The 25298-nt window shown below is 34.4% G+C and overlaps 1 protein-coding gene across 1 annotated transcript; it reads right to left on the reverse strand.

Moving 5' to 3' along the window:
- Nucleotides 1-12165: 12165 nt before the first annotated feature.
- On the reverse strand, nt 12166-19722 carry LOC114532148. Its single transcript, XM_028553725.1, has 5 exons — nt 19605-19722; nt 18984-19056; nt 14700-14894; nt 13650-13969; nt 12166-12246 (listed from the first exon to the last, which is right to left on the reverse strand). The coding sequence occupies exons 1-5, from the start codon at nt 19626-19628 to the stop codon at nt 12166-12168; spliced, it is 693 nt and encodes a 230-aa protein (XP_028409526.1). The 5' UTR covers nt 19629-19722.
- Nucleotides 19723-25298: the final 5576 nt, after the last annotated feature.

Consider the following 25298-nt stretch of genomic DNA (forward strand, 5'->3'; position numbering starts at 1 on the left):
AAAAGTGGCGAGAAAGATAATCTTAACAATTATCGACCGATTTCAATTATCTCTATAATTGCTAAGGTCTTTGGTAGACTCGTACATGATCAATTCTATAGTTATTTATCAGCTAATAATTTAATTAATACTTATCAATCTGGTTTTAGATCTCATAGCACTCTAACCTCCTTGCTAGAAACAACGAATGAGTGGTGTGTCAATATAGACAGGGGTCTTCTTAATGGCGTAGTTTTTATCGATCTAAAGAAAGCCTTCGATACTATTGATCATGCAATTCTATTGGAAAAACTTAGAGTCTATGGTGTTGACGATCTCGCGCTAGCGTGGTTTCGATCTTATTTAACTGATCGAAAGCAAAAGTGCTTCGTCAACGGCAAATACTCGTCTAGCTCTTCCATATCTAAGGGGGTTCCCCAAGGCTCTATCATAGGGCCTCTCTTGTTCTTGGTGTATATCAATGACCTACCGAATTGCTTGAACGAGGGTTTTCCTAGAATGTTCGCTGATGACACCAATATAAGTTTCAAGAGTAATAATCTTTTTGAGCTCGAAAACCTCATGAATTTTGATCTCTTAAACCTAAAACGGTGGTTAATAGCAAATAAGTTAAGTTTAAATATTGCTAAAACAGAATTCATGGTCATCGGTTCTCGACAACGGTTAGCAACCTTTGATGATCATGACTTTTGTGTAACTGTGGATAATGAACCAATCGAACAAGTTGAGTCCGCCAAAACTTTAGGTTTGAGTAGATGAACATCTTACATGGACTAACCATGTTGACGTGATTACTAAAAAAGTTTCGTCTGCAATTAGTGCACTCAAACGTACTAGAGGGCTAATGAATCAGGAAACCGCAATTAAGATCTACCAAGGTTTTATTGAACCTTATTTTTCCTACTGCGCCCCAGTATGGGACGGACTCGGAGTTACTTTAAGTGATCGAGTTCAGAGACTACAAAATAGAGCAGCACGCGTCATAACATGTTCTTCATATGATGTATCATCCAATGTCCTTCTTCATAAGCTAAAGTGGAATAATTTATCACTCAACCGTCAAAAACAGAAGGCCATACTCATGTACAAAATTCTTAATGGTCAAACACCTCAATACCTACAAGAGATGTTCGTCTCTAGAAGGGGGCAGTATGCTCTTAGGAATTCCTATGGCAAGTTGTTTATTCCTAAACCTAACACTGATTACTTAAAGCGCTCCTTCTCTTATAGCGGAGCATTTCTTTGGAACAGCTTGCTTGAATCCTCTAGATTATCGCCATCTCTAACCTCTTTTAAAAGTAGACTGGAATCTCTATATTCTAGTTCAACCGACTCCCACACGGCAACCAGGTAGAACAGTACTCCCACGATACTCTCTTTATTTATATATAAATTAGACTGTAAATATTTAAATATCAAATGTACTGATGGTTTTCCTTCCGTGTTTAAATAAAGTGTATGTATGTATGTATGTATGTATGTATTTGCAATTGTGGGACAAGCGAGAAAGTAGCATCTGTAGCGACGACAAATACCCTCGCCATCTCGTGTCCTCATGCAACAAATAAATTATTGAAGCATTCCTTTCAGCATAATATTGCTTTTATCTAGCAGCATTATCTTCGTCACTCGCAATTCGAGCCTCTTCACCTTCAATTGTGCCCCCGAACTGTCCGTTTGTAATACAACGCAGTAATATCGCATTAGCCTCCTCCACAGGCCTCTCTAGCTCTCTTTCATTAGCGTTCCAAAAGTTGCTCCCCCCACTGATGGAATGTGTTGCAGCGCAGAATATATGCGCAGAACGGACTTTACATCATCTTTTGCATAATTCTATAGCCGTGTCAGTCGTCATTTCCATGACCCCTTCGGACCATATCTTACTGGCTTCAGCACGAAAAATCCGCCATGTTTTTTGCTTTACTTTCTGAGCCAAAAACATCAAGAGCAAGTCCTCCAGGAATTGTAATATAGCTCAGTGTCATCAACCGGCAACCTCGCTGCGAGTGTTTGTTTGCATCTAATTAAAATAACTGTCCATCATTGTAATTGTACGAAATTACTCGCAGCCAGCTTGCGCATTAGTTTTTGTGAATTGCAATAATTGGGTACGAGCCTTTAGCGTCTAGGATATACACAGTGCAGTGTTGTAGTTGACATGCAATAATGGATTTCAGTCTTACTGTTGTTCAAGGCTACTCATTTTGGCAGATCAAATTGAATCACGTCCAAGAAAAGAGTTACTACAATCCAGCTGAAACAGAACAAAAAATCGATGAGTACTGTTTCTGAGATCACAGTAAGTAATCTGCATTGCCACTGCTTTAAATTATCCTAAATTTCAAAGCATTTGTTACCAACTTTAAAGTAAACTAACTTCGCGTTAATGAACATTTCAGTTAGCATTCTTTAAAACAGATCGTTTCAAGGAATTCAAGCTGTATTAAAGAAAGTATTGATTTCCGAAAGAGAGGAATATAATGAGGCAGCGGCAAAAATTAATGATTGTCCTGCGTCTGGCGCATTAAGAATTGAATTATTTGTCGAGAATATTTCACAGGCCTACCCAATATTTTGTTCATATTTCAATATTGCATTGGAATCGATTCTATCGATCCTCTTGTTTAGGAACATACATCCAGTCATTAGAAGGCATGTGAGAAATTACCAGCAAGGCATTTTAACAATTCAACCCATGACCACGAGAATATATACTTTTAAAAATTGTTAGGGATGGATTGGGAGTGTTTGGGTGGGGATGGAAATTTGAAAATTTGAATTTAGAGAAAATATATACATGGTGTCCAAAAAAACCCCTAAATTATTGAAATCACCTATTGTTAAAGTTTGACTTGCTCGCGAATTTATATTTGTGGGGATGGACATAACTTATAAAATGCTGAATACAAGCCTACAAAAATTTAAAATTTTCTAGAGAAGAAGGACATGTCAAAGGTCATTGTAATTATTGGTAATGAAAATCTTTTGTGGGTACAAACAAACTTTATAGTCATCATGCATAGAAATGCTTATGGCGAACATATACACACTTGTGGGTCCCAACAGGACGCTTATTTAGGCATTCAAACTCTAACTATTACATCGTTATGGGAGATTTAAATCTTTCGTTCTATAACGATCTACTTTGTAACACACATACAGATATTGCAATAGGCAACCCGGGCAATGCAGGTACTGCATACTATCTTATGCTGGCAACTCTCTCACAAAAAATATAATTGTTACATTAATACCATCGCTTGAAACACAAAAATTACGCTAGTTTCGTGAAAAAAAACTAGATACAAAACACCTTGGATATGTTTGCTAAATTTATCTGTCATTTTTAGACTTGAAAACAGCAAAAATTTTGCAAATAAAAAGTGTATTTTTATCGAAATTTTGTTAAACAGAGGCGGGATGCAATTTACTCGTCAAACGTCATCATCCGAAAAATCGTCGGCAAATTTCTGATTGGCTGTTGACAGTTCAGAAAATCTCAACATTTTTTCTTGGCTATCTTTAAAATAGGGAATGGGGAATGCGGGAATGGGGGAATGAGGGAATGCGGGGATGGGGGAATGCGGGAATCGGGGAATGCGGAAATGGGGAAATGCGGGAATGGAGGAATGCGGAAATGGGGGAACAGAGACCGGGGGACAGGGGAATGGGGAAGTGGGGGGAGGGGGAACCCGTGAACGGTGAAACCGGTGATCGAATCAGCGGGGGAACCGGGGAACGGGGCAACCAAAGAAAAGGAGAGCAGGGGGATGGGGGGAACCGGGGAATGGGGAACCAGGGAACAGGGTAACGGAAGAACTATGGACTCATTGAGCAGCTAACTAATAGTAACAGTCTTGAGCCTAAAAGGAACAACTGCTAGTATATATTATCCACATCATAGGCGTGTATACAATATTATGGCTCTCTGCATCTACGATGCTAATTACTGTTCTGGCCCCACGGCCTTGCTCACTATATTTTTCGCGCCGTTTTGGTGAACGCTTGTATTCTATTGGCTAATCCCTAGCTTGGGGAAAAGGTCTCGTTTTGTTATATTTCTGTTGTAGGCGGTGAATAGGCATTCTCCTTTTACCGCGTATATATTCACAATAAAAAGCTATAAATTTATCTGTGTTTTGGTTAAGCTGCCGATGAAGGACCTCATTCGATGAGGGCCGAAGTATCGGAACAATTACAAATATATTTATTGTTTTTAATGCCAACCTGGTAAGTGTTAATCGTTATTGTGAAACTCAGGCACTCTTGTATTGGATTTGAACAAAGTGATAAATCATAATATACACACCTTTAAGTAAAAATTAAAACTATAAATAGAATAATGGTATTGTTGTTTGCTAGCTAGTGTGTTCATTTAGTTTATATAGTCAACATATTGGCTCTTTCCCAATGAGCATACAAAGCTTAAATTTTATAAAATATTGGCATTATTTTAAAATGAGTCTCATTCCTGATATCGATAGTATTTTCCCTATAATGTGGAAAATAAATTTCCTAATATGAATTGCTACTGTCACATATGAATTTTGATTTATTTATTTTTTATATTACGTTTCCATATATATAAGTAAAACGATTGATACATGAAATCTTGGCTTCTTTAGTAATAAAATGATTAAATGGTCACCATTCATTCATGTCATGTATTTTTGCGTACTTTCGCGTATTTTAACATATTACCCATTTGGGCTTTGATGTAAAAGAAATTTGCTTACCTAGGAAATTACTTTCAAGCGCTAGAGGAAGAACTAAAACTACAAGTCATTTTCCCTGCGCAATACAGTGCTTTGTGGCACATGCTATCCTGTTTAGTGGCTATATACGTAATACTAGTTACTGTATAATTACTAGAAATACATTGCATGCAAAGTCCCCTCGCCTGACGCAATAAACTTTAAACAATAAACAATATTTAAAGCTATAAACAATATTTCCATCACTGAAATTCTATGATACTCGTTTCTGCTGAATGATCGAAGTCGTAAAGTAAAATCCTATATCTTGGTAGAATTATAAAGTCGACTCTCGAGCTATCAAATTCGACTATAATATAATCATAATTGTGCTACGAATAGTTTTAAATACTACAATTCTTAGCGAAATTTCAATTACTTTTTAAACAAATTCAGCTTTAAAAATAAATACTTTTCAAATCCAAATCATTTCAACGATATATTGACGAATAAATTCAAAGAGGGGTCATACATTTGTTGATAAATCCACATATTAAACTTACAAAACACTAGTATACTTTAAAATACCGAAATCTACCCATTTACCAGTTCAAAAAAACTTTAAAAATGCTCAAAATCGTAGATATTTCACCATCCATTAGAATGAAAATTTATTTACCAAAGGTATCTTTTACATTATATTTTAATCAATTTTACGAGTCAATTTTTCGTATATTTTTAAGACCATCCAAATGAAAAATATTATATAAAAAAAGGTTTATAATTCAAAATATCAGTTATGCTGACGTGACCCAAATTTTAATTTAGCCAATCGCACGTTTGTAAACGTTTGCTAGTTACCAGTTTTAACTCGTCTTATACTCACGCATGCGCATAACTTACAAAAACGCCCAACGTCCATGACATAATGGCGGATAACTTTCATTTCGCATTTGCATTCCGGGCGTAATAAAATCTCGGGCGGGTACCCTCGCCCGGTGCTTCGCACCGGCTCGGGGATAATACTGTTTTCCCAATTTGTTATGTTGATTTATTTGCAACTTTCGCCATTTCGATTTGGACACTATTCTTCCCCATTACTCGCCCCACATTGATATGCGATTTCTAAAAAAAGATAACTTGGCGTTGAACATTATCCAAAGTTCTAGCCAATAGTTAAACGTTAATAAGTAATCTATACACCAGAAAAGGATTTTCTCTTTTCATATTTTCATATGTGAAGACATGTTTTCATATTAATTTCGCTTTTGTTAAAAAAATAAATACACTTTGAAAGGATATGGCAATAAAATTATTTTCGCTTTATTGAAAAGAAAATTTAGACTTCATATTGTTACATAAGGCTTAGTTGTGTTAGTTATATGCATGATAAAACTATTGTAAAAGTAGTAAATATCAACAGGCATGACGCGGATGATTTTTTTATTTTTGATACGAAAAGCAAATGGGTAAATATAATTTTCGGCCATTTGAAACCATTAGTCTCATTCCTTTGTGTATATCAAAGTGCGTAAAGTGTGTAAGTTTTGGATTAAAATGCGTCTTAGGGGCCTGTTTACATGGAGAGAGTTATACCGGCTCGGCAACAAGAGGGATTTCGTTAGACGAATCAGCAAATTTGTTTTCATTTTCAATAACCCAATCAGAATGCATAAATTTTGATAAAAAGTACAATATATACCATTTTACATAAAGTATTTAAGATTTAGCATTCTGAAAGGATTTACCTAAAATATGTAAACAAACATGGCGATTAGTTTAAAACGATATTCCTCCTTGTGCGGCTTGGCGAAGTAAAAGGCGCGTCAGATCAATCAGATCTTTCATTTTATGCACTTTTCACCATGCCTAGCTGGGATAACTCGCTCCATATAAACACGCCTTAGACTGATATTTTAAGGATTTTCGTATTAAGCAAAATATTTTATGTCATCATTTGTGTAAGATAGTAAGAATGCGACGTAAACGATAGTAGCCAAGGGCTAAAATTCGTGATCGGTATCGTAATTCGATGCGATTTGTCAGTTAGTGGTTACACATGATATTTCGGGCAAAACAATTAGCACTTATTTACTGCAAACGAAGGAAACATTATGATTTGTGGACCCGAGGCATGTCCATATTATCATATTATATTATATTATATACCAGTGGTTATTATATACCACCAGTGGTTACTACTTTCCACTTTTCAAAGAAAAACCAAAAAGCAAGAAACATCTATTCATAAAACACAAATGCATAAATTAAGGTTTGAGACCTTTGTGTGTGTATCCAGCCGTCTAGCGACAGTTCTTGCAATTGAGAACAGATAATATATAGATGAGAAAGTATAAAATGCTTAAAACTGTTTTGTTTTGAATTGGTAAATATTATGAACATTATAGATTAATTTAATTCTAAACCCGTTTTTCACACTCTATCCCATTGCAACTTGCATAAACTTCATTTTTTATTCAATTGTAGAATAATAATCTAATTTACTGAGAGTTACCTGGGATTCATTCATCATACCATAAATACTTTTCGATATTTCTGAGAAATTCGGTCGTTCGTTTGCTTCAGCTTTCCAGCAGTCTAACATTATTCCATAGCTGTCAAGAAAGAGAAAGGATTGTTTTGTTCGTGACTGGTGGGAAATAAAAGCGGCGTTTAGTCTTAGTCAGACTCAGCAACGCCGAAAAAAACATAAACAATCGAAACCTCATTTGTTTAATTTACTAAAACTCACTTCAATTTATCACGATAATCATTTGGTCCATATATTTTGAAATTAAAAAGTCAAAAAGGTTTGCGAATAAATATTTAGAAAAGAAAACAAATTCCGGACCGTGGTCAGATATCGTAAAATTCTGCCGGCTGCTACAGCTAATCAGATTGTAGGAAAGGCTATAGGAATCCACCCGCAGCGGATTAATTTGTAAAAAAATAGAAACATATCTCACTGCTATAGTAAAACATTTTTTGCACAGCTAGCCTTTTGCAATTTTTTCCATACCACAATTCGAGTGAATTCTAGGGTGTTCTAATGCCTGTCGGCTAATTAGGAAACATTATTAATTTTTGTATTTTACGCGTATTTTGACTGTAGCTTAAAGCTTTAATATATAAGCTTAATGATGGAAAACGTGGTCATCCTTCACTTCTCCGATATATTCACTCTCATTTGAAGTTCATGTTCATCAATAAATGTATTAGCTTATAGTTACACCAAAACTATTGAGTGCCAAAGAAAACCAGAGGTTGGTATAAAGACTTATTTATTTACGAACGAAACCTTAATTTAATTATCTTACATTTCACTCGAGCAGTGGGACGGTTTCTCCATGCGCCCCCCGGAAACGACGTGCACTTTGATGTCATACGGCGATACACCTTTGTATGGTTCTTGACCTGAAAATTGTAGTAATTTGAAACGCCTAACTATAATTATGTTGTCATCTTATTGGTGCTATATTTGGTGTAATTCGGAGTCTACGCGGTCTCGCATCCCGTGTAGTGCAATATATATATACATACCTAAAGTCACAATTTCATAGAGAAGAATGCCAAAGCTCCATCTGAATAAAAACAAAAACATTGAAATTAGTTTCTGCATTTAATGCATGCCATGCGCATAATATGCAAAATTAGCGTACAATAAGGCATTGACGAAATAAAACTTTGCCTTAATTTAATTGTTCCAATTTATATAAAATATTGATTAAAATCCAAGTCATATTTTAGCAATTTTTCTGCTTATGCATATGGAGATTTGTTTTTCAGACCTGTAATTTGTACCATTGTTTTTTGAGGAACATCGGAGATCAAAGAAAGGCTTCCGGCCTACAATTACTACAGTTTGATTCAATATTTATATCGATCAGGCGAGCATGGAAGATATCTATAGATGTGGATAATACCAAATCTACGATACAGACGTGAAGTAAAACTGTCTTCATTTCTGCAGTTTCAAAACTAAACTGGAAAAAAATTGTGAATCTTAAGGCCCCTTATATTCGCGATTCACAACAAATAGCTTTCGCAGTTTTTGGCTGTCTGATATCCAAAGAAAAAACGCATTTTTCTACCATTGTGGTATATCTTTCTTTCAGTTTGTTTTGACTTTTAAACACTCAGTGCTTTATCTATAATGTTCATAATCTTTGACAATTGACACGATGTTTTCAAAAAAATATAATTTTCATGTGTATTTGTTTAAAAAGGTACACAGAACGACAAAACCAAAGCAACGTACGGCTAAATGTGTGAAAACCTTTCTGGAAAAGGCTAAAAGACTGTTAAAAATAAAAAACATATACGAAAAACAATTTGCCATTTCATTGGCATCGCGCATGTGTACAAACACCATGACCATTGAACGTTCATGACATTTGGGCAACTTTGGATTCCGCTACAAAAAATTATTCTCCTGGGTTCCGCGGGTGTAGTTCCTAATCTCCGGGCGGAATTAGTACCATCCCACAGTACTCTGCATGCACGGGCCCGGGGAATACAAGTAAATATCTTGCTATAGTTGGTACATATAACATTATAAGTTAACGAAACATATCAACTCACACATCGCTGGCGGTTGTAAAACGGTCTTCGGTTAAACTTTCCAAAGCCATCCATTTTACTGGAAGTAAGTCCTATAAAAATACACGTTTCTAACAATTCATGCATGCAGGTTTATAACGCTGTAAATATTATTAATTTTACTACCAAAGACAAAATATTTTTGCGTTAATTAAAGTTTAAGGACACAATAGATGACCCTTTGACATGGCAATAATATAAACCTTTTCTGTAGTCAGAGCAATGAAAACCGGATCCACAGACTACAGTGACCACGAACACTAAAATTTGTTTACAGGTACGTCATCTTTAACTCATGGGGAGTTGCGCTTCATGGTTATTTAATAAGCATTCTAATCTTAATTCGTCGAACCAAAGACGTTTGGTTTAAGACAAATAAAAGGAAGAGAAAAAGTTTCAATACATCATTTAAACTTTTTATATACGCGAACTTAGTACTTTTTACTCAATCTTTCAAAATTACGTAATTCTCAGAGTAATAATTTCTTTTTCTTCGCCTAATAAAATAGAGTTGTCATACCGTATACATACGTTAATATGAATGTAGCAACTTTTACAGTTCATTTAGGATGTTTTACCTGGTTAGTTCTTATATATGCTTGAGTATTTCTGATGTCCCTCGCCAACCCAAAATCTGAAATTTTCGCCACGTTACCTTCCCCGCCAAGCAAAATATTTCTGGCTGCCAAATCACGATGGACAAGCTTAAAATTTATAGTGATTGTTAATTAATTGCTATTTAGTTGATTATGAAATAGGAGAAACTGACTGATGAAACTATATTAATAATAATGGGTGAATATACCTTCTGTTTTGAAAGATATAACATTCCACTGGACACCTCGACGGCAATCTTCAGAAGTTGGCAAGAGCTTAATGTTGAATTTAGCTTGTCGCTTTCCGAATGAGATGCGTTAGATTCAGTATCAATAACTTTACTTCTTCTTAGAAACTTTAACAGGTTTCCGGAAGAGCAGTACTCCGTTACAACCATGAGTTGGTCTAAAGTAAGGAAACATTTTAATTGAATGCTGTTTAAGAATATTAATTCCGCAAGGATTTTTTCCTAAAACCTGGCATACTGTGCAGGACAAAACAAAATCCAAGGAAAACGCGAAAGGAAAGCAGGATAGTTATTGCAAAATACATGTTGCATACCTTCCGTAAAAAGACCACCGATGAATCTTATGACGTTTGGGTGTGGCTCTTTATTTATTTTTTTTAGAATTTTTAACTCGGCTAACAGGTTGGATAGAGCAGATTGTGTCGCATTATCTAAATACATGAAATAATATTTTGAAAATAATATCCAAATTAAAATGGACAAATAAAAAGATATATTTGCTGTTCCAAATAAAAATTATATACCTGTGTGCGCAATGCACGAGGAGTCGCTTCGTCTGGAGTATTAAGACTTTGGACTACTTTCAAATGGGCAATACCTAAGTTACTATGGCTTCTTAGTTGTTCAGAATTTTAATTTATTAATGTTAACTATTAACCTTTTAACATTTTCACAGCAACATCTTTAGGATCGCCGCCAGATTGAGGTGAGTATAAACCTTTCTTAACAATACCAAACTGTCCAACTCCCAGTGGCTTGTTCAGTACCTTCAGCCTGTTTGGCGAGATTTGCCAGCGCTTCAATAGTGCAACGTATGATATTTTCTTTTGGCGTGATTCTGAAGAAAAAATATTTTTCTCACTTAAGTGAGACAAATAACTTTACACACAATAAGAGTTTGAGATTAGTATTGCCAAACTACAGTCGATATAGTGACTTATGCAAGACGAATGATATCACTACATTGACATAATAAACCTGGAGTCTGAGATAAAAAACTGCCGTCAGCAGAGGTCAATACTTTCACCCGGGCATCCACTGACCGCGATAAACAACGTATCGTGGGGGGGAAATTAAACCAGAAAATTTTTTTTCCCTAAACCTGTAACGAAATTTCTTACTCTCTTGGGTTTTTTAAACACACTTATCGGAATTTTAGCACTTTTTGTCACCTACGAAAAGTATGAAAAAAGTTCAAAAATAGTTTCAATAGGGTAATGTTTTCCACAAATCATTTTTCCTTGAACAATATGAATACGAATACAAAGACGAAGCCCATCATGTTTTTTTAACGCTTTTAAATATAGCTATAATTATTATTATATATATTTCTTAAACTCATAGCTACAAAGGCAAAATTAATTTTGCTTTAATGAAGCCTTGACCTAGGTAAATAGAAAGTCTTCTGCATCTAACAACAAATAGATAAAATCTTTTACCAGTATCAAATCTCAGCGTATTTTGGGGCAATACTTCCCAGCATATTCCCACTTGAAACACAAATTAACTGGTGCAATTCCAAAATCACCTTAAACACTTTTGAAAGCATATTAAAATCGTTAGATATTACCAGTTTATTCAAAGAAAAATGCTTCGGGAACATATAGAACACTTCAATAACTCTTTTTCATTGAAACGGGCAAATAAAACAAACATATGGTATGTATCTTGGCAAAGAGACTCTGGCTTTTGATTGGTTAATAGCTGAACCTGAGCCAGCGCACACGCGGACAGTGGCTGCCATACTATGAGAAAAATTACCTCTGCTGACGCCATTTTTTTACGAATACTTTTGCGAACGGTTTTCGAGAGGAGCAGGCACTCCAGGTTTATTCATCTCAGCTAGTGCATGATTACCTGATCAGCGCGTACGTGATGCCAATTAAAGTCATATCACGCCACAATAGCATTCTAAAGGTTGTGCTTACCCTGATTCCAGCTATTTTCATAAAATTTACTATTGAATTTAACTGAGGAAATATAAAGTTGCTAGCATAATCCATACTTTTTATATGCAACCGTAAATTACTAACCGCTACTTCGGTTTGGTCGTTCAATCGCAGCGTTTGTCTTTTGAAGATTAATTTCGAACCAACGGGATTCAAATTCCTGAAAATGAAAAATACAACCAAATAAAAAAAAATCCACAGGTTTTGTTTGAATTTCATTTATATTTTTGCGATTAAATTTATAATAGAGACATCTCCTGGAAACTGATAGAAATAATCTAACAGAATAATTTTTATGTTGATCGCAGCCAATGTAAACTTCTCAGTTTAACGCATTACAATTGTTACATTGCTTGGCGCTTGCCTCAGATGTTTACCACTTTTAAAAAAAAATCTAGATATTTAGGTTTGACAGAATACGAAAGCGTTTTTGTTCGTTACATTATATAAGGCCTTGATGTTAATCTGTTTCTTGTATCTTTTGTCTGGAATTTGCCTCGCATTTTCTGTTTTTTTTATACCCGCGCAAGCAGATATGTATTAATTGGATTAAATTGGTATCGTATTTGTATCTTATAGGTACTTCCTTTAGCTTTTAGCCAATCAAAGTACTCAAAATTTGTGTTTGAGTTAGTCCAAAAAGTTGTTGAGAGGTTCTAACCGCGAACAATTAAGTCAACAAGACGGCATAATATTATGTCGGCCACTGGAACACAAAAAGCAGTCAGTGGACAAGGTTATTTGATTCACTGAATTTATAAAATAGTGTATACGGCTGAAACAAAAACAGTTTGGATTAGCGTAAACTCCGAAAATATATAATTGATTTTATGTGTGCTGTCTGGATATCTTTCACGAATATTTTATAAGCAATAGCCTAAGTTTAAATAATATGAACCGTATTTTCATATTTTTCATATTTGATTCACCTGAAAATTCCGGCAATTTTTAAATAATATAATTATACGCTATATAATACGCTATAGCTTAAGTTTAAATGAATATGAACTGTATCTTCTGTCCAGAAAAATCTTTGTATCACCTTGAAAATTCCGGTATTTTAATTGGGGTGGGGCAGACATACAGATTACCAATTATAGATTACAATTCAGCACCTGAAATTCAAGACTTTGATCACCATAACGCCAGGATTTTGCAATCAAAAATTGTTGCCTTGTTATAATGGAATTATTGCCTACAAGGCAGCCATCTTTGATTGCGAAATCCTGGAGTGTTGGTAATTAATGTCTTGAATTTCTGGTGATGGATAGGTTTCAATAATATGCCTACCAAAACGGACAACATGGTGCATGATTGTTGAATACGGTTGTAGCAGTACGTAAATTATTAAGTATAAACGAAAGTCGAATTATTGCAATAACATCAGGGTTGAAAATGAAAGATAAACACAGTATAAGCTAATACATGAACTAAGATGCATAAGTTTTAATGAAAACGAATTTTTCCAACACATGCAGAGGGTGCAGACATTAAAATCGTGACTGTGAGTTTTAGTCAACCTCTAATAAACAAATTGTGCTGTAAGGTGATAAAAATATTTACCTGTATTGATCGATCTCGTCGCTTCTTTTGAATTTTTCTCAGCAGGAAAAGAAAGATAAACACAGCCAAACAGAGGAATACAAAGGCTCCTGTCGAACCTCCAGCAATTAAAGGCATGGACATTGCAGTTGGATTCGTTCGTTTCAACAATTCGTGAGTATGAGTGGTTGTATTTGAATGCTGAGCGGTTGTTAATTTAGTACTCTGTGTTGTGATGGTATAATTTCCACCTATTGAAACGTTGTAAAGATAAGCGAATTCACTGCGAATCCCAACGTTATTACCAGCCTGGACTCCTATTGTGTATAAACCAGTGGCATCTAAAGGAAAAATAGACACACTCATGAATGATTGATGTAGACACACTCATTAATGATTGACGCACTAATAAATTCTATTGTTTTATACCTATAGTGTCAAAATTCATATTTTCTGCTTTCCTATTAGACAAGAGGTCCACGCGTAAAGAGCTTCAAATCTGCATGATTAGGCGTGATCAACACAAGCGGGCATTTTTTAATAATTTTCCCTAGGCCGGCAAATTATGGAATTTTTTGCCCGTTGCGATGCTTTTCCTAGCAACCGTGCGATACTGGAAATTACCTTTAAATTATATCATATGCTAACCATAAAGGTAATGTCTATGAATTTCATGTTCTTTGGCCTCACTAACACTAGATATAATAACAAATCACTAAGTTAGTGAAAAACGTTTTTGTGACACAAAACACACTGTTTCCTTCGGCGTCGGAAAAATAAGTAATACATAATAACTAGAGCGAAACACGTAATTTGATCGGTCAATAGCCGTACAGGATCAGGCAACTTAATTACAATTTGTTTTGTATCTAAGCACTCTGGTTAATCTTTTATAGCGGTCCATGGACTGCAGTGATATGTCTATACTGTATAACGTGCGAAAACATATATTATATGTATCCAAACATGCATCACATACATCATAACCGTCAGCAAATAATTCGTTAATCATTCGTTAAATCATAACTAAGTTTAGCAGCAACTTACTCTTGTACCCCAATATATACTTACTGCCAAAATCACGGACGAAGGAATTGTCATTATCAGCAATTGCGTAGTCCTCTGTTTCGTTTTTATTGGTTCTTTTCCAAGTTACAACGTAGTAATAGGCATCCCCTTGCGTAGGTACAGAAGGCTGCCATTTAATAAGTACCTTGCTCCCATTAACTGTTGCTCTAAGATTTCGAGGTTTTTCAATCTTTAGTCCTAGAAATATAAGAAAAAGTCCACAATGTGTGAAGAAATGAACTTGACTGCTATATAGTACAACAGCTATAAGATAACATGCATGAGTGTTTTACGTAGAGAGCTTTTTGCCAGTAAGATAAAAAAAATACTTGTACATGAAACAAGATAATAGATTTATTTACGTACGTACTCGATGCATGCACGGTTATAATATCGTATTGAGGAGGTCCTCTATCCCTCGAGGGATCCCAAGCAAAGAGGAATAGGTACGAGGATGAAACATCTCGCGCGAATTTTACGAGAACAACTATATAGCGACTTCGTAAAGTTATTGTGAGATTTTAAAAGCACTACTTTCATAATAATAATTATGCATGCGCCCGAGCTGTTTATGCACATGTATTCATCAACTTTTATTTCAAGCGTAATTAAAAAATCGTTCGGTAATCCGTATAGGATCCCAAAAGTTCTAATGAAAACATGTCTTAAAACAATAGAATATTTATAAATTTTACATAAATATCTCAAAATTGAAGGAGCTAATATGTAAAAAAATCAACATAAATTATTCGAAGCCAGACTTTCGACAAAACTGAATTATAATTTCCTTCTTTTCATATGACTTTGGAATGCTGAAACACGTACTTTTTCGGTAGGGTCGCAGCTCCTCGCAAGAATGATTTTCATTGGCTGAACTTTACAATGCATTTCTGTTTCAACCAATAGCCTAGCTTTGTTCTTTAGAAAGCATAGAAAAGCATTATCCGATTGGACGAAAGCTTCCCAGCAAAGCGACATGTCCCAGTTTTTCACTCAACGGTTTATTAAAATTCTTTTTTTCGCTCTTTATGTCACTATTTGGAAGCACGGAGCCAAATAACACCGGGAGTGTGAAAATTTGTTTTGTTGACTGACGTCATGATTTGAAATCAGCTGGTAAAAGTTGAATCAGAAATCACGAAATCCGTAACATAAATATACAACCATGAAAATAAAGCTGTAAAAAATTGACTATATTTCAATTTATTAAGAACGTACGGTACTAAAAACGCGCACAAGCAAAATGCACATGTTCCATCTTCTCACTTAGCAAATCGCTCTCCTCAAAGATACAGATTGCAAAATTAGAAGCTATTAATTTGTTAAATCGGAAATTTTTCCCACCCTTCCACCGTTCAAAAATAAAAGGGACAATTGCCGCTTAACCTATGTATGCATGCATGGTGGTCATTATATAATTACCTATATTGCTTCAGCAAAGTTTACTATACGCTATATACTATACGCTATATATTTCATAACACAAGACGAACGCTATACTACGTTGTTTCGTGTTCTATTGGCTGACATATCGCTCATAGATTAGACCATGGCCATTAACAGTCTATAACAATTGTCTGTAATCTATATATATGCCCATAGACTCATTCAATCGTATACGGCATGTCCAATTAGCGTGTGCTGCTTGTCAGGTTGATGTCTTAGGGCTACTGTTTCATAGTATAATATTATGTAGCGTGTGGGCATTGTGGAGTAGAATATATATGACGGAAAGGATTTGATAACTTTGTTTTATTCGGTGGATTAGATCGATAGAAATAGTACAAACGTGAAACATTTAAACTAGAATTCTATAGTCGTTAGCTGAACACATGTTCTCGACTTTGCGCGCATGCACTAAGAGTACTGAACTATATATGTGTCACTGGAATGTTTACATATCGTCGACAGGCATATGTGAAATCATACTCTTGTGCGCAGTTTCAGAGTCTGGGGAGCATATACACCCTAGGAAAACAGTGATTTAAAGGCCATTTAAGATCGAGTATTTTGAATGGAGGATTAATTGCATTCTATAGGAGTGCTTCCCCTGAGCCCCTTCTTTCACAAAAAATGCGTGCGTGTATTGTTTTGCGCAAAAAACAGAATGCTAGCAATAATTAGAACAGATTTGACCCTTAAATGTTTCATTAAATTCTCGGAATCTTATCTTCTTTATATATTCGAAAATAAAAAATCCAGGATCAATTCCCTTGCGAATTATTAATTAAATCATCAGTTTTCTAAAAACACCACTAGCTTTTGAATTTTTGATTGCCATGTGTAGACCGATATAATTATATCGCGTGCTATTTGCTAGCTAATATAAAAAAATTCCTAAGGTTTGCCTCTTTATCATGCACGAATGATCAATAATATATTAATTATAGACATTGCTAGAAATTACCTTAAATACGGCAAAACAACGCGCTGTAGATGTTAATATTTCCCAAATTTCTACGTAATTAGCTTAAAAAGTCTTAGCTCGAAAAGCATTGGAAAACATGTAATGTTATTTTCATTTAAAACTATTTTAAGAAACAATTATAAGAGAAACCAATGGCGAATTTAGAGTTAAGAAATATATGACTACAGATGAAAATTATAATCGCATTGGTGGATTTTATTTAAAAATGTTTTTTAGAAACCCATGACAAATACTAGACCCTTCCGATAATTACGTCACAACTTTATCGTTTTGAATTCATAGGATCTCAGTTTTGCATCTTTCATACCTTTTGAGAGTAAAATTTATAATCCATCTCAGTTAAGGTGGTTCTAAATTTAAAACGGTAATGTTGTGAGGTACTAAGGTATACAGCATTTAAAATGAGAGCTTCTAATATATTCTGCGATTTCCAGTTGAGCGGGAATTGCGAAAGTTTCTTCGCTAAGTTTTGTAGTTTTAAAGAAATGTTTGTGACGTCTTCTAATTATATTTTTAGGTAACGCGGACCAAGTTGTCAAGAAAAAATGTCAAGTTTTTGACTAACAGCTATAAATAAACTACTTTAAAAATAGCGGCTATTAATCGCTATACATGCAGATCTTTTATTTATTTTGGAATATAACCAGGAAGCATATAACCGTGGCAGCGTCTTCAAACAACTTAGCATCAAATGTTGTATAACAGTTGCCTAAAATGGACATATTCTTCTATTTATAGTAAAAAAATTGACAGTTTTCCCTTGACAACTTGGCCAGGGGGTAAAAGAAAACGCCGAAGCGGAATGGTCTCTTTTCTGCGCTTTACCCCTTTTCCCACGTTTTACCCTTTTTCCACGTTCTACCATTTTTTCCGCGTTTTACCCTTTTTTCCGTGTTTTACCCTCTTTTCCGCGTTTTACCTTTTTACCGCTTCCGTGTTTACCTCTTTTTTCGCTTTTGCCAATCGGCTTTCGCCATTGCGCTTACGTTTTTTACCCTTACCCATGGTCAGCGTCCCTTGGCAACATTATTAGATGACGTTAGAATCATTGCTCTGAAACTACAGAACTCAACCAACAAACTTTCGCAATTCCACGCTCAACTGGAAATCGCTGCAGTAACATATTAAGCGAATTGGATCAAGTGAGCAAGAATAAATTCTGTTTCAAAATAATCTCCGTTGTCAGAATAAGCCGATCATTAATATGCATATGAAAAATAGCGAATGTCAGATAATTTCATTGGAAAATATATTGATTATGAAAAGTAATTCGTTAACAAAAATGCGTAAAAAAATTTAGAAAAAATCATGAGGCTTATTTAAAATAGGAAAAAATTGCCGTATCTCTTCTACAGACCGAGAAGCCACTTATACAAATTTATTTACCGTGTTAGAAAGCTATAAATTAACATATAATATGATTCCTATAGCATTAATTCGTACTATTATATGGCAAGCGTAACTTCCTGTTCAAAAAGAAAGACTTCGGTCCGATATTTATTGGTAAGACCTCGCGCTCGGTTAATAAGAGGTTAATATATTTCCGTAATATGTATATTCGCACACGTTGGTAATAATCCCTATTATTTGATTATTATTTGATTTGCAATGAAAAGTAACTGTTGTTACCCATTTTTAATCCAAAATACAAGCACGGTATTGTAATCGCGGTGACGAATTCTTCGTACTAAGTAGGAAAACATGCAGTCTTCCGTTATTCTATAATAGGGACTATATGCCGACTATACATAGCTGTATACGGAAATGAACAGCGCGGCATTTTTATAAAAATATTACAAAATATTACGTCCAAAATAATTTATTACGTTTATGTATAATACGCAGTAGCTAGTACCTACCACTGGCACAATGAAAGAATAAAAAACCAAATATGACTCCAGTTGTAATCATCTTCATTTGAAAGATTTTAGTCTGTAACAAAGAAGTTAAAAGAATTTTGAATCAATTCAACGCATCAAAATCGAAATAAATAATATACCATGGTTGCATAATTTCGCTGCTGATTTTAATAACGCCTAACAGACCTCATGATTTGCCTCCATGCTATTTGATCCCTATAGACTACACCTTTTGAATTGATCTGAAATATAAACCAACTTTGATTGAAATCTACTAAATTAAAGGAACGGGTTTTTCCTTGTTTTTGTCAAATTAGCCAGCATTTTACTGCTTTAGTGATCAAAACTTTCCTGTTTGGAAAGCTATCGAATTGTAATTATAATGGCCATTGTGAGGATTTCTTGCCACCCGCCGATAGAGTAAATTTCTGAATGATATAAAATTCGATCGAAACTAAATGTATACATGTAATTTCGATCTCGATCGAAACTAAATGTATATATATATATATATATATAAACCCTTATGATAAATAAACGTATATGCAGTACCGCATAAATAGATGGATTAGCGTATTTAGAATAAATTCACCGTTTTATTTTAAGCTCTCTGTATCATACCATAGTTTCCGTATTTAATATCATTCATGCTTTGAAATTGGAGTACAACTTTAATTTTGATATATGTCATAATTCTCCTGTACTCGTTTGTCCTTATATATAGCAGTAAGTCCTGATTCCATTGGTCGTTTTCCCACAGCAATGACATATATAAATGCATGTCCGTTCCCACGATCCAATTTTGTCGGATCCAATTCACTTTCGACGTATGGAATGTCTACTTATAAGGCGTATACTGCGTTGGCGTCAACTTGACATCTAAACCTCTTTTGTAGTAATAGAAACTCGGCTCTTCAATAAAACCCTTATGATAAATAAACGTAAAATTTCTCAATTATTTACCGCATTCCATTCTACACATGCAATAGCGCATATGACTAGACTTTTTGGCTATACCGAATATAACAAAACTGCAATATTCATTTTCACTAACGTCAAAACTTTGTGGTTAAGACTTTGGATAATTTTAATCACTTAAATTTATGCTCAATGAAAGAAGTATAAGCATTCAATTCCTATAGTTCAAATAAACCAGAGTACGATGCGGGAGATTGACGTCTGCATGTCGTCTCTCATGCATACATATAACGAAAAAACTATAGTTGCTGTTTATATCTGGACTTGGATTCTTAATATTAGTAGCAACTGTAGGCAAGTAAACAGACAAACCGTTAGTAGGCTACTAACAATCTTCACCACATAAGACGGAAGTGCTTCTTTACATTAAATAAAAACGAGATCTATAACTGATTGTTGCTATAATTTCTAAGAATATTCTTACCTTAGTGTCGTTATTGTCAACATAAGATTTAAGTTTGTTACTCAATGTGAGGACATTTGTCATATTGCTATATATACCAACCATATAATTTAGGCTTAATTTTCACTTCGCGCGATTTCATGTGCCGAGTCTGTTATATTCTCCAATCGCAAATAAACCAAATATAGGAAAAAAGAAATGAAAAAAATGTTTCTTGGGAATAAAAGATGGTGTGGTAACAAGTCTAATTTAATAAAAATTGTTATATATAATAGGTGCCAGCAAATATATGCTTCATAACGATATGTGCACGTGATTAATGCGATTATGCATGCTTCACCACTATGAGGAAGTTATGCAATGTTTACATAACATCCCGTCCTTTGTAAACATTTTAATAACTTTTTATAAATATTAGACCGAGGTCTTTTTGAACAGACCGAGCTCCAATAGGTCCGATATTTCCCGGTAGGTCGAGCAAGCGGGGTTAATAAAAAAGTTTATTATATGGCACAAGGCATATATTTATGCACTCGAAACTAACAATCAAGAAATGCAATTCGTTTACTAGCCTGGTATGCATTTGATAAAAACCAAATAAAATATTCTATAATTTAGTTTATTGTCTGAAGACGTCTTATTAATTTCTAAAAGCAATTAAATTTTCTCTTGAGCATTTATTGGTTTCTTTTGCATCCAGAATTACTCTGTTTTTCATCTCGCAATTGATCAGCAGTAACGCCGGTCTATTACGGCAGTTTTCAAGAAATGTAGCGAAAATAAGCGGGTCACTATATGAAGGAAGCAAACAATTTTTTTTACAATTTTTCAAAACAAAATTGACCTAGTATATTGTTTGAGGATGACTCAGTTTGAGTTTAATCAATCTGTAGAATGTAAAAGCTTATAGAATAACGGAAAATATGTCAAATTTTTCTCCCGCCTATATCAGGGATAACTCGCTCCATGTAAACTTGCTCTTAGATTAACTTAAAGATTCGTCGTGATGGCCTTGGAAATGAATCCTAAAACAAATCATATCATGAAAAATATAGGCTAACCACTTCTGCACAACATTTTTACTGATTTATTTCCAAAACACGGCCAGATTTACAAAAATAACAAAAATCTTGCATCCATTTTAAAAGTTCTAAAATTGGCGCAACGCATCACGGTAATTTTGAGCTCTAGTTTCTCGATAACCTCAAAAATCTCTAGCCTAAATTCAGAGTGGCTAAAGTATACAGACAAAGTAAAAGACGACAAGTGAATAAGCCGCGAAAAACAATTATAAGAGCGAATGTTTTTAAATTATATACATACGTAGAATAGATTTTATTTATGTAAACATGTATAAGATGATAATATCGTTTCATATACCAACCAACTTTTATTCTCACAAAAACAGCAATAAAAATGGCGGGAGAGTGTCCCAAACTCGTTATGTCACTCCTAACGTGACATACGGAAAATACGCGCATTGTACCCCGTGCATGGATATAGAGATTACTTCATGGTTGGCGAGTGTGTACGATTTTTATGCACGAGTTGCGAAGGATCGCAATACGAACGAGTGAGCGCAGCAACGAGTAAGTTTGCGATCCTTCGCAACGAGTGCATAATAAAAATCGTACAAACGAGCCAACCATGAAGTAATTTGTTTATTAAATGTGTATAGAGATCAATTTGACAACGACACGCTTTTAATATACAAAAACACAGTGAACAACAAAATCGAAACTTTATGCATGAAAACATATTTACTACCGTTCCGTTTCTTTGTAATTTTGTTCAATAGAAGTTAAAGATTCTTTCCGAAATATTTGAGATGTGCTGAATGTAAAAATATCGTGAATATGAGAATTATGTTTTGAATCTCACTCCTATATTTCGACGCCATCTTGAAAGAAAATATAAACAAATTGCCGCCAAAATGACATACGACAATTTTTCATGTGTGAAGAATATCGTACGTCCAATCAAAAGCCGTGTATGGCATTTTTTCACACGTGAAAAACATCGTACGTCCAATCAAATTGCATGAAATTAATTTACACAGTGAAATGCGATTTTTATTTCATCATTCTGCTGTGCATAAATCACTATACACATATAATCCCCGAACCGGTGCGAAGCACCGGGCGAGGATACTAATTCCGCCCAGAAATTTTGATTACACCCGGAAATGCAAATGCGAAATGAAAGTTGTCCGCCATTATGTCATGGACGTTGGGCGTTTTTGTAAGTTATGCGCATGCGTGAGTTTAAGACGAGCTAAAACTGGTAACGAGCAAACGTTTGCAAGCGTGCGATTGGCTAAATTAAAATTTTGGTTCGCGTCAGCATAACTGATATTTTGAATTATACTTTTTAAAAAATATTTTTCATTTGGATGGTTTTGAAAATATACGGAAAAATTCACTCGTAAAAATGATTAAAATGTAAAGTAGATGATGCTTTCCGATAGAAAAACTTTGATTCAAATAGATGGTGAAAAATCTACGATTTTAAAGCATTTTTGGAGTGTTTTTGAACAGGTAAATAGGTAGATTTTGTATTTTAGAGCATGCAAGTATTTCGTAAGTTTAACTTGTAAATTTATGAACAAACGTACGACACCTCTTTGAATTTATTCGTCAATTTCGTTAAAATGATTTTGATTGGGAAAACATTTATTTTTAAAGGTCAATCTGTTTAAAAAGGAATTGAAATTTCGCTAAAAATTGTACTATTTAAAACTATTCGTACCACAATTAATGAATTACGATTATAGTTGAATGTGATAGCTCGAGAGTCGACCTTATAATTGTACCAAGATATAGGATTTTACTTACACGGCTTCGATCATTCAGCAGAAACCGCGAGTATCATAGAATTTCAGTGATGGAAATATAAGTTTATTGCTTCAGGCGAGGGGACTTTGCATGCAATGTATTTCTAGTAAATACTATATATGGTGTATGAGTTCTACGAGTGTTTTCGTCCTCGGTAAAATACTGCCATCCAAATAATAAATAAATAAGCCACATTATTGGCTAAGGCAATCTATGCAATCACTCGAGTGTTTAAGCACTTTATTCACACTTTCATTCATTATATATGTCAACAAAGATCTATAAAATTAAATGACTAATTGAGAATTTTGAGATTAATGGCTGAGAGAGAGAGAGAGGAAAAGAGAGAGAGGGAGAAAGAAAATGCATGCATGAAGACGAGTCCTCTGAAGTTTGCTGGTTTCAAAAAGTTGTAGTTTTTTTCCCTTTTCAATTATTAGATATTTCAGTGAAGTGTCGTGGTCAACATGCAATGAGACTTCAAATTCGCACATGCATTTTGCAAGCATAGCGTGACATTTTTCATGAATGTAGAACAAGGTTTTATTATAACGAAACCAAACATTTAATACGTATTAAATTTTCAATGAAGGATATTTGAGTAGCGTAGCGAGCCTGACAATTTGTCCCCTTATGCTAATATTTTTGTGTTCATTGATTGTGAAAACAATGAATTTCTAAAGACATGAAAAATTATTCTCGAAATTTACATAGCGGGACAAAATGGTAAGGCTGGCTATGCAATCTCATGTCAAAAACTAGTCCCTCTAAGAAGTCGACCGCGATTCGCGAATCGTATGACTATTTAGCAGGTCAAGGTCTCGTTCGCTAGCGAGACTCAAATTTTAGGGGTGATCTATTTGTATATCTCAGATTGTGTTGATTATTAATAGATTGTTATAACAATGGATTTGGAAAAAAATTGATCAAAGGCAAAATGAATTTAAAAATATCTGCCGCTGCCTCCAATTATCGTGCTTCCTATTCGTAGCGTTACAAACTTATATGTAACACTATAGTCATAGTGTCGTACTAGAAATTATTCTAAAGTCATGCTCTTAAACTTTAGCACTTCCAAACTGTATGGATATTACTAGCGAATTTACTCTCGTGCAAAAAATACTGAATTTAATACTAAACTCTAATTATGTTTTTCAAAAAGATATTTAGTTCGATTAAAAGAAGATCTTTCTCAAACGTAAGCACTTTCATTTCTCACAGTTACATGATCTTAGATATTAATCTCTCTTCGAAAGTCTTCGCCCTTTACTTGATGCAAACTGATATACGATTTCTGAAAATAAATTTATTGTTATCTTAATGTAATATTAGTTGTATAATCGTTACATAGATAGCTGTAACAGTTGGGCATGCCCATATCCTCAGCAAAATCGCAAGTTACATTGTAAAGAAATCAAACTGGCTTCCACTTGCGACATGTATAAGCGTAGGGATAAGAAAAGGCAAAAAGAAAAACAATGAAACGCAATGAAACATGCAGCACTCGAATCGACATTTGCCCTGAATTTATAAAACAAAAGCCAGTGAAAGACAAAATAAATTTCAAATGAATAATTCTCCTGATTTTTCTTTTACATATACTTTATTTAAGTCGGAATGTTTTTTCTTTTAAGCTTATGTTATGCATTAGTGAAAACCAGGCTTTATAGTTCTATGTATATGAGCTTACTTGGTTATCAGTTAACATGTCATGAAGATATTGCCGTATTTCCGAGAAATTTGGTCGCTTTTTTTCATCATCGCTCCAACAGTTCATCATTATTTCATATCTGAATAGAAATGAAAGAAAATTTTGGTCCTAAAGGGATATAGCAACAAAAAGTATTTCTAATTTGTTGAAAAGAAAATTGACACTTTTTATAAAACTTCTTAAAAATTACGTGACGTAAAAAGCAGGATTGCTGTTAAAAAAATAAAAACTATAATATGTTCACGCTTTAGTATGGAGCAAATATAATTTTTATTCCTGTAACCCTCAAAGGGAATTTTGAAATAAATAAGCGGTCTTAGCGAAATAAATAAACGAGGGTATTTCTGCAGATTGCTAAAAAAACTCATCTTAGCTACTTACATTTCATT

The sequence above is a fragment of the Dendronephthya gigantea genome, unplaced genomic scaffold (assembly GCF_004324835.1).
Source record: "Dendronephthya gigantea isolate DGI-Jeju-01 unplaced genomic scaffold, DenGig_1.0 000078F, whole genome shotgun sequence".
Classification (NCBI taxonomy): Eukaryota; Metazoa; Cnidaria; class Anthozoa; order Malacalcyonacea; family Nephtheidae; genus Dendronephthya; species Dendronephthya gigantea.

Excerpts from the sequence above, each read along its gene's own strand:
- LOC114532148 (XM_028553725.1), bottom strand. The coding sequence starts at position 19,628 with ATGATATTAAATACGGAAACTATG. Across the intron at positions 14,895-18,983 it reads ATTCTTTCATTGTGCCAGTG|GACTAAAGATTGAAAAACCT; the intron begins GTAGGTACTAGC and ends TTATATTTCTAG. Across the intron at positions 13,970-14,699 it reads CTTCGTCCGTGATTTTGGCA|ATGCCACTGGTTTATACACA; the intron begins GTAAGTATATAT and ends TTTTTCCTTTAG.